The following is a 10000-nucleotide window of genomic DNA, read 5'->3' on the forward strand; positions in this document are numbered from 1 at the left end:
AGTATGCTTAGTATCTAGTAGAAGAGTATGCATTAGATCAGGGGTGGGCAACTTTGACGATGGAGAGGGCCATTATTTCCACACTCACTCCAGAGGGCCACAGTGCATGTCGTAGCAAAAATAATCAATCTAAAATAATCGAAGCGTGTCGCTAAGCGACGCGTTTTGAGGTAGATCAGCTATTTTTGCTATATTTGAATTGAAAACCTGAATAATGTTTTGCTATTTTTGAATTGGAATCCTGAAAAGTAACCTTTTTATTGAATTTCAAATGCATTTAGTTATAGTTATGTTAACTTTATGAACTGTTAACATAAGTACATTGGACACAAAAAGACAAAACATTTTAATACTACAGTCATTAAGTACTAGTCATTTAATACTAGTCATGAAGTAATTAAAGCAGTGTTGGAATTGTAGCAGCTGAAATCAAGTGAAGGTGGGAGCTGCATGTGGCCCCCGGGCCGCCAGTTGCCCACCCCAGCATTAGATTATGATCTAATGATCCTGAAATTGATCATCGTTCTGGGAAGCAGGGCTGGACTGGCCACAGGTCATACCGGGCATATTCCCGGTGGGCCGCGACTGTAGGGGGCCGCCATGATTAAAAATTGGACAGGCAGGCAGGCCAATAGGCGGCAGGCCACCAGGAAAGGTCCGGGCGTGCTGCCATTCTGCCATCATGATAATTTCACTGTACCTGTATCAGTGAGTGACAAATAAACCCTCTACATGGGTTGTGTAGTTGTCTGTTGGTTTGTATCATTTATGTTGTTCTGTAAAAGTGGTGGTATTATAGGGCTTGTTTGTTCATCAAAGTTGTTTTCAATTCATGATTCCCCCCCTCTCTTTTGGGGATCTTTACATTTTTTTGAAAGAATATTAAAGCTCACAATGCGCATTGTGAGCTTGTAGATCTGCTATTTTCAATTCATTTGAAAACTTGAAATTCTGCATAATTACTACTTTTTCCACCACTGTGTGTTTTTCTTAATTATTTTTTAATATTTTTTATCCCACGATTTTGTAACCCTGTGTCAATTATCTAATGTGATCCTGGGCTCTACACAGCCTCCGCCAACCTGGGGAGAGCAACGGACTTGAACTCATGCTTCCTTCATGCCTGAGTGTCCAAGTCGCTCCTTTACACCTAACAGGGGGGGAGTTTCCCTGGTTGAACGTATAGCGCGTGGAAGGAACACGTTATTCCAACCAGTTCCTTTCCCCTCCATCAGGCGCCCCGGCTGGCCAGGGGGAGACTGTGTGTGTTTTCACTGCTGTTGTATCCTTGTGACTCACCCCCCCCCCCCCCCCCCCCCTCTTCACACACACTTCATGAGCTTCAGGCCAATCTAAATTTGACACTGCGACTCCAGTTATAAATATACTGCAGCCACGAGGACCAGCCTTTAACAGTAAGCTGTGAGGGAGGGTACATCCTCTGGGGACCAGCCTTTAACAGTATAAAGCTGTGAAGGTAGGCTACATCCTCTGACCACATGGAGCTATGGAAATGGAACCAGGGACCTTCTGTTTCCCAGGGAGACCACACGGAGCTATATGGCCGCCCAGAAAACATGAACATAATTATTTGAGAACCTCTGGTCTAGTGGTGGAACATGAACTTGCGCAATACATTCCATTTCAAATTATCTTGAAAATGTGTGCAAGTGTAAATCTTGGCCTAATGGTGGCGCTAGAGGAAAAGGACAGAGGGTTGGGGGTGGGGTGGGGTGTGGTGGGTGGGGGGGTTAGGGCTGACCTTTTTCACAGTCCTGAAGCGAACAGGCTTTACTGTATTGTAATGTATGACAGAAGTGTGTGTTCCTGCACCCTCTGCTGGTCACACTCTGACATTACATTTTACATGTCATTTATTTATGAGGACAGAGAGAGAGAGAGAGGCACCAGGCTGTACTGTATAGTATTGTAGTGTAGTATTATAGTACTGTACAGTAGTATTGTAGTGTAATACTGTAGTAATCCCTGTGTCAGTGACTCTGTCACCAGGCTGTACTGTACCTGTGTCAGTGACTCTGTCACCAGGCTGTACTGGGTCTGTTTCTGCAGTCTGTCTTCGTGCTGTCTGAGCTCACACAGCCAGCGGTTCGATTCCCTGTCCGCACGCGCCAACCGCTCCTCCACTGTGGACACAACAAAACCGACACAGACCTGCACGCACGCACGCACGCACGCACGCACGCACGCACGCACGCACATTTTACATAAAAAACGAGGAAACTATAGCAAACATATTTACACATTTAAAAAAAAACAATCAAAACTACACTGAAATTTAAAACAAAAAGTCAAAACAACATACAGATAAAAACAAATGAAAGAGGAATGCAGGGAATTAATTAGGTTAGGCAATTACATATTACATTATATAATTACATTATTTAACGTACGTGCGTGCGTGCGTGCGTGAACCTACCGAGTGGTGTACAGCAGCACACAGGCTGCTCCCCAGGTGCGCGGTGGTCTTGAAGAGGGTCTGTACGTGTGTCTGTGTGTCCTGGTGTTGACCGGACCGGATCTTCACTGGTTCTGACCCTAGCACAGCCTCCAACTGGAGACACACACACACACACACACACACACACACACACACACACACACACACACACACACACACACACACACACACACACACACACACACACACACACGTCTCACACACACACACACAGGGGAAATGACGCTCTATTTTAGTGGTCCTTGAGGGGGTTCCAGGTGGTCCCCAGCTTAAATGATGAAGACCCTGATTAGATCTTATTAGATATTAAACTCTTGACAGCGTGAAATGAAACAAATTGGTTTAATTTTACGCTCTCAAGAGTTACATTATTATTATTTTGATATTTTGATCAACGTTTGCCTGTTATCTCTCCCAGGGGGTAGCACTAAACATGTTTTAAAGGACCAAGTAGTCCTGAAAGGACTTGGTCCTTTATTGTTAGTTTTTTTCTTCTCGTTCTCCTTCCGCCAAAAATAGCAGTTCTGGCTGAACCGTGCAGTCGGTTTTCGTGAAATTTGGAAATATGGTAGAGGGCCATGCCAAACGGTGAGGATGCGAAGCCCACAACCATTGGCCAAAGGGTGGCGCTATAGCACTCAATTGAAAATGCAAACTTTGACCACGCATAGCTCATGAACCGTTTGACCGTCGGCAATGGATCTTCGATACACATATGCGTCTCCTTATGCCGAACAAGTTTCGTGCTCTTACTTTTGACCTCTGACCTCTAGATCACCCGCCATTTTGAATTATATGAAAATCAATTAAAATGCATCTCCTCCCAGGATCTTTGATCAAAATGCACGAAAAGTTCTACACGTAAACTTTGGACCTATACGGACATGGGACATTTTATTTTATTTATATCACAAGTTCAGTCTTCCATGTTTCTATAGCTTATTGTGTATATTATTCTTATTGCCTTCCTGCTTGGTCCTGCCTTATCGCTGCTTGCAGCAATCTTTTTCTAGTTTATTATTATATTTTCAAACACGTTTCTAAAGTACCATGGCAAAGATCATCGCACAACTTCACAGGGTACCTGGTTCAGATCTTTCAGTGTAATCTAGGTCTTAGAGATCAGATCTATCAGTGTGATCTAGGTCTTAGAGATCAGATATACCTGGTTCAGAGCAACATGGAAGCTGTGAGCTGCAGTGAGGACGGTCTCACAGGCCTCCATTCTCTCCTTCACTCTCTGATGGAGCCTCAACACCTCCGAGGTCTGCTCCTCCCTCTGTCCTCCTCCTCCTCCTCCTCCTTCTCCTCCTCGCTCCTCCTTCACAGCAAGCAGCTGTGGTGCTTTCAACATGGACTCCACGTCTACATCCATCATCTGGAGAGAGAGAGAGAGAGAGAGAGAGAGAGAGAGAACAACTTATTTTCAGATTGGGGTCGGCGGCCAAATAAAAATGTGGGGGTCATGAAAATGTTTGAGAATGTCTGACATGAATCGCCCACATGGTGTAACTCACAGAGAGCTGTTGTTTGGTCTCCTTGAAGTTGTCCAGCAGTTTGTTGACGGTGTGAAGGTCTGACCCCAGATCAGCCTTACTGGACTCAACTAGAAGACCCTCCACTGAGAGCAAGCCACGTCGAGTCTGACACACACACGCACACACAGACAGGCGCATGCACACACACGCACACGCACACGCGCACACACACACACACACACACACACACACACACACACACACACACACACACACACACACACACACACACACACACACACACACACACACACACACACACACACAGATATAAACTCAGCAACAAACGTTCGGAAACTTAACTTTCCTCCGTTATTTCTCCACTTTAATAATACCAATATTGGGATTGTATATCTCAAAGTTATTTCTAATGGTTTGAGCCTCAATCACCACTCTGATATAACCAGGCCTTCTCATTTCTTTCTGGACTTTGAAAGCAGTTTTAGCTGCAGTACCACAATGTCCTGAGGCGGTGGGGGGGGGGGTTCCATTTCATGCCAGCTTGGAAAATCAACAATGGTGGACATTGTAAACAAAGTGGAAATGCAAATTTGGAACTGAAGACTGAAGAATAGGAGGAATTATACAAAGTAGGGTGACATTGATGACATCACGATGAGGCCAAAATCAGTTGAGCTGTTCCTGAGAGCAATTTCCATTAAAACACCTATATGATATGAAAGCCTGATTGTTCAAAATTGGTTATTTGTGGGGATAGAAAACACATATGGGAGCCCCAAAAACACAAAATAAATTGAAAAAGCTGAATTTTATGTTATAGGTCCTTTAAAGGTATATTCAGTGATTTCACTTAATTCAAATATCACTTATTTTTTTGTTTTGTTGTGATAATCCTCCCTACTATAGAGTGTGCTGGCCATATAAGGAGTTCCTCCCTGTCCCCAGTTAACCCCTGGGGGTCAAAAAACCTTAGGTTTCGTTTTTGACTCTCTATCCTGATTGGACGAAAGGCTGGGTCCCACAGCCAAAAACGAAACCTAAGGTTTTTTGAGTGAAATCACTGAATATACCTTTAAAGCATAATGACATTTACAAGGGGGCGGGCCACGCTCATATTTTCTGGTCTTGTCCTAAAATTCAGAAATACTGGCAGGACATCCATTCCACCTTGGAGACCATTCTGTGTTTTGAGATACCTCTGTCTGTTTCTTTTCTACTGTTGGGAAATATCCCTGAAGAGTTTCTAATACATGATAAATATTTAATCAAGATCCTCTTAGCAGCAAGTAAAAAAGCAATCAAACGACGCTGGTGCCAGCAGGACCCACCAACGAAAGATCAATGGATGGACATTATTGAGGAACTGTATTCTATGGAAAAACTAACATTCATACTTAGACTACAAGAGGATAAATTCTATAAAAAGTGGGAAAAGTGGAATCTCTTCTCTCAGCCTAGCGATATTGCAATAGGATTTCATTGAATGTTTTTTGTAATATGAGAAATGCAGCCTTTTTTTTCGTTAACTTTTTGTCTTTTTCTTTTTCTTTCCGTATAGTCTTGTCAGTTGTGTTTTTCTTGTCTGTTCTTCCTTCAATAAAAATTAAGTGAAAAAAAGCATAATGACATTTAGAACATTTTTCCTCATAATGGTTGTATGGTACCCCAACTTTCAGCAGCTGTCAAAAATTCCCCTAGGGTGGTTGAATATAAACCAATGTGGGATGTGTTAGTAGACACCTTTACAAACACATTGGTGAAGAAAAGTCCCAGATTTTATGAATATCCCCTGACTAAATCTGTGAGAGAGATACTGCCCCATACCATACCAAGCTGTTGTGGCTGCGTATGGATCTTCCAGACGCTACTGAGTTCCATAACATTGAGTGTAAAATGAATAAAGTGTAAAAATGGTCAAAATGTGTTTTCTATACTGGTTCCATTATAGTACTATAATAATGTACCTTGTTGTATTGCTGGTTCCATTATAATACTATAATATTGTACCTTGTTGTATTGCTGGTTCCATTGTGTCTCTGCACGTACGTTGTGCTCGTGTTCTAAGAGCTTCTGTCGGGTTCGTTCCAGACGCGCCACAGTCCGCTGAACCACCGACACTGTAGCGCGCACGTTCAATAACACAGCATCACTCACCTAAGACACGCACGCACACACACACACACACACACACACACACACACACACACACACACACACACACGCGCGCACAACACAAACACACAGACACAATATTGTTACCTTAGTTCTAAAGATGAATACTCTCATATGGTACACAAACAAGTGCACTGCACACACACACACACACACACACACACACACACACACACACACACACACACACACACACACACACACACACACACACACACACACACACACACACACACACACACACACACACACACACACACACACACACACACACACACAATATTGTTACCTTAGTTTAAAGATTAATACTCTCATATGGTACACACACACACACACACACACACACACACACACACACACACACACACACACAAGAGGTATTAACTACCGTTTCAACAGAATTGATGTAGTCATCAGCCAGGCTCTGTATTGTGAGGAGATCAGTGTGAGGGTCATCTACTAGTGATGTCTGACTGGGAGGAGCACTGTGATCAGTGTGAGGGTCATCTACTAGTGATGTCTGAGCACTGGTCTCCATCCTGCTCAGCATCTCCTGCTCCACCTGAGAGATTAGATTACACATTACAGATTACAGATTACACATTACACATTACACGTTACACATTAAAGCATTAAGCCACAAGAGGTCTCAGGTTACCATGGATTTTACAATGGGTGAGAGGTGGTGAGACACGAGCCAATGGGTGAGAGGCGTGGTGAGACACGAGCCAATGGGTGAGAGGCGTGGTGAGATACGAGCGCAGCGAGTGTCTCCCACCCTTTCACCCATTGTAAAATCCACGGTAAACTGGGGCCTCGTGTGGCTTATTGCTTTTCTAAAACGGTTACAAACATAATTGAATATCCACCTCAAAACTATTAAATTCACAAAAGTAGCTACACTTTGCGCCCACCAGAGCGAGCCACACAATTCCTTGTTTTTAGTCAGCCAGTGTGACGGGGGAATAGGAGGCGCTTGATGTCTTTACGAGGCCCCCTGGAGCTACACATTCATATGAGCACGGGTGGTGCTTAGACGCCCGCATGGCATGGGCTTGTAAGAAAATCAAGTGCTCCCCTTCCCCAGTATACAGCTACAGAGCTGCGGGATCAGCTGGGAATGATATAAAGTGATTGAAGGTGTGGATTATCGGTGAGATTTACAACGGTCACGTGACGGTAACCAGCCAGTCCGAATCAAGTATTGGGACTAACCGTTTTAGAACAGAGATTACACATTACATATGAGAGAGAGAGACGACAAAACAACTCCCATACCTATTGGGAGAAATACAACAGTACAAACACAGCAGCAAGATGTGTGAGCTGTTGTGACAAAAGAGGGTTAGTACACACAGACAAGCCCTAATAGCACCACTTTTACTGACAGATAGCCCTAAAATGTCTCGGGCCACAAAGGATCCAATGGAGTTAGCCGTTTTTGTCAGAAACACTTTTTAATACTTTTCATTGGTTCAATATTTAATATAATACACTGACGTAAAGGTTGTTTTGTACAGTGGACACATAATAATTATGTTTTACCGTGAACGTGTACCACTTTGTAAGTAACATTACATAGACCTACTGTGTGCTGCTAGAACTGTTCCATTGAGACATTTAGATCTCGTGGTCAAGTAGGACACCTACTGGTAGACAAGAGGTATTACATAAAACTCAAGGAAACAACTCTGCTTCCCTAAAGAGCAGTGCTCCTCAACGTGTTCCCTTCAGCGGTCTCCACAACCAATCACTTGCCTCCACCTCACCCTGTCCTCTGCCTCCACAGCCAATCACTTGCCTCCACCTCACCCTGTCCTCTGCCTCCACAGCCAATCACTTGCCTCCACCTCACCCTGTCCTCTGCCTCCACAGCCAATCATCTGCCTCCACCTCACCCTGTCCTCTGCCTCCACAGCCAATCATCTGCCTCCACCTCACCCTGTCCTCTTGTCACTACATCCATACATGTTCTATTTGGTCGTCTCACAGCGGGTGTGGGTGGGTCAGTGTTTTTGGCAGCAAATTTCTATTTTAGTTTAGTCATAGTCTTTGGAATTAAATTATACTCACCATCTACTTCTGTACGTGTCCAAACCATCTCACTATCCCTCCTCTGTACATGTCCAAACCATCTCACTATCCACTTCTGTACGTGTCCAAACCATCTCACTATCCACTTCTGTACGTGTCCAAACCATAATAGTCCGGCCTCTCTGGATTTATCTCCTAAACATCTGTGGTTCACAAAATGTTTGAGAACCACAGATTTATAAAAAAGATAATTAACATGTCGTAGTGTAGCCGATGCTGACCGTGTGTGTGTGTGCGTGTTGTGTGTGCGTGTGCGTGCTGACCTGCTGTGCGGTCCTCAGGAAGTGTGTGTACGGCGTGAGGACGTCCAGGTGACCCCTGATCTTCATCATCACACTTCTCACCTCCTCGCCGACCTGATGCACACGCCTCCGCAGCACACTGGACTCTCCTAAGGCGCGCGGTCCGTCCAGGACTCTGATCTGATCCAGAATCTGTTCCATGGTTTCAGTGTCTCTGACGGCAGCCTGGAACACATTTAATGTTATTAACGTTATAAACGATATTATCAATGGCATGATCATCATTATTATAAACATAAGTTTTGGCCCTGGAACGCCCTCCCCTTGGCGCTTTTCTTTTAACCCATTTTGGACAGAGGCCGATTCTAAAAACGCTTTCTGAAAAACTTCAAATATTTATATAGCAGCATTCTTCTTTTTTTTTTTTTCATTTTTGAATACTGTACATACTGTACAGATCCCCAAAATGTGTTCCCCGTTTGAAGGGGTAAAACACCAAAAGGGGTTCCCGCCCAAAGCTTTTAAAAACACATTTGTAAGTAAAGTGCTTTTATTAATAATTTTTTTTATTTTGTCTGATTTTGTATTTTGTTATTTTATGCTTTGTTATTTCTGATGTTGTTGTTGATGGTTATGAATCTATGCTTGTTGTTTGTAACCTGTCTGTAAAGTGCTTTGTAACAACATGTTTGGAAAGGTGCATCATTCATAAGCGCGCCCCCCACTTCACACATGTGTGACGTTTTTAAAGAAAATGGCGAAAATGGAAAGTTTTGTCATGATCCAGAAAACATCCAGGATGTTGTTAGTGTAGACCAAAAGATGGAGAGGCCTTTTAAACAGCGCCACCATGAGGCCAATTAAAAAAAAAGTGATAGTGGTAATTGGGACAGAGGCTCTTCCTGTGTGTGTGTGTGTGTGTGTGTGTGTGTGTGTGTGTGTGTGTGTGTGTGTGTGTGTCTGTGTGTGTGTGTGTGTGTGTGTGTGTGTGTGTGTTACCTGGGCGTGTGTGAACAGATCCAGATGTGTGTTAAGGATGTGTTTTCCATCAGACAGATGTTCTCCAGCCTCACGGCTGTCAATCAAAGCACTGTCAACACTCTTCAACCAGGAGCACACCTGGACTCGCACGCACACGCACGCACACGCACACGCGCACGCACACGCGCACGCGCACACACACACACACACACACACACACACACACACACACACACACACACACACACACACACACACACACACACACACACACACACACACACACACACACACACACACACACGATTAATAATTTGATATTGGTCAAGATTAGCAAATACAATATACGGTATAATATAATTCTTGAAAATAGAAAAGAGTAATTAAACTTATTTGTTTGTACATAAACAACATTAATGTTGAAAAAACAAATACATCAGAGGTTTGGGAAAAATTAAAAGCATACAAAATATAAGGTTTACAAATCAAAAAACTTCCGCCCGCCCTTTGAGAACCCTTATACCTTCTCTAGG

The 10000-nt window shown here is 43.6% G+C and overlaps 1 protein-coding gene across 5 annotated transcripts in view; it reads right to left on the minus strand.

Moving 5' to 3' along the window:
- Positions 1-10000, minus strand: part of ccdc141 (coiled-coil domain containing 141) — a 38269-nt gene that overhangs the window by 12551 nt on the left and 15718 nt on the right. For all 5 annotated transcript variants that reach the window (XM_083775928.1, XM_083775926.1, XM_083775927.1 and 2 more), the window contains 9 exons: positions 9991-10000; positions 9486-9605; positions 8508-8711; positions 6539-6712; positions 5986-6132; positions 3997-4122; positions 3645-3857; positions 2438-2572; positions 2023-2172 (listed from right to left, as the gene is read on the minus strand). The exon at positions 9991-10000 is cut by the window's right edge and continues 132 nt beyond it. In XM_083775928.1, coding sequence (XP_083632054.1) covers positions 2023-2172; positions 2438-2572; positions 3645-3857; positions 3997-4122; positions 5986-6132; positions 6539-6712; positions 8508-8711; positions 9486-9605; positions 9991-10000 — 1279 coding nt within the window. The remainder of the gene's footprint in view (positions 1-2022; positions 2173-2437; positions 2573-3644; positions 3858-3996; positions 4123-5985; positions 6133-6538; positions 6713-8507; positions 8712-9485; positions 9606-9990) is intronic.

The sequence above is a fragment of the Protomyctophum parallelum genome (genome assembly GCF_964188405.1).
Source record: "Protomyctophum parallelum genome assembly, chromosome: 11".
NCBI classification, from domain to species: Eukaryota; Metazoa; Chordata; class Actinopteri; order Myctophiformes; family Myctophidae; genus Protomyctophum; species Protomyctophum parallelum.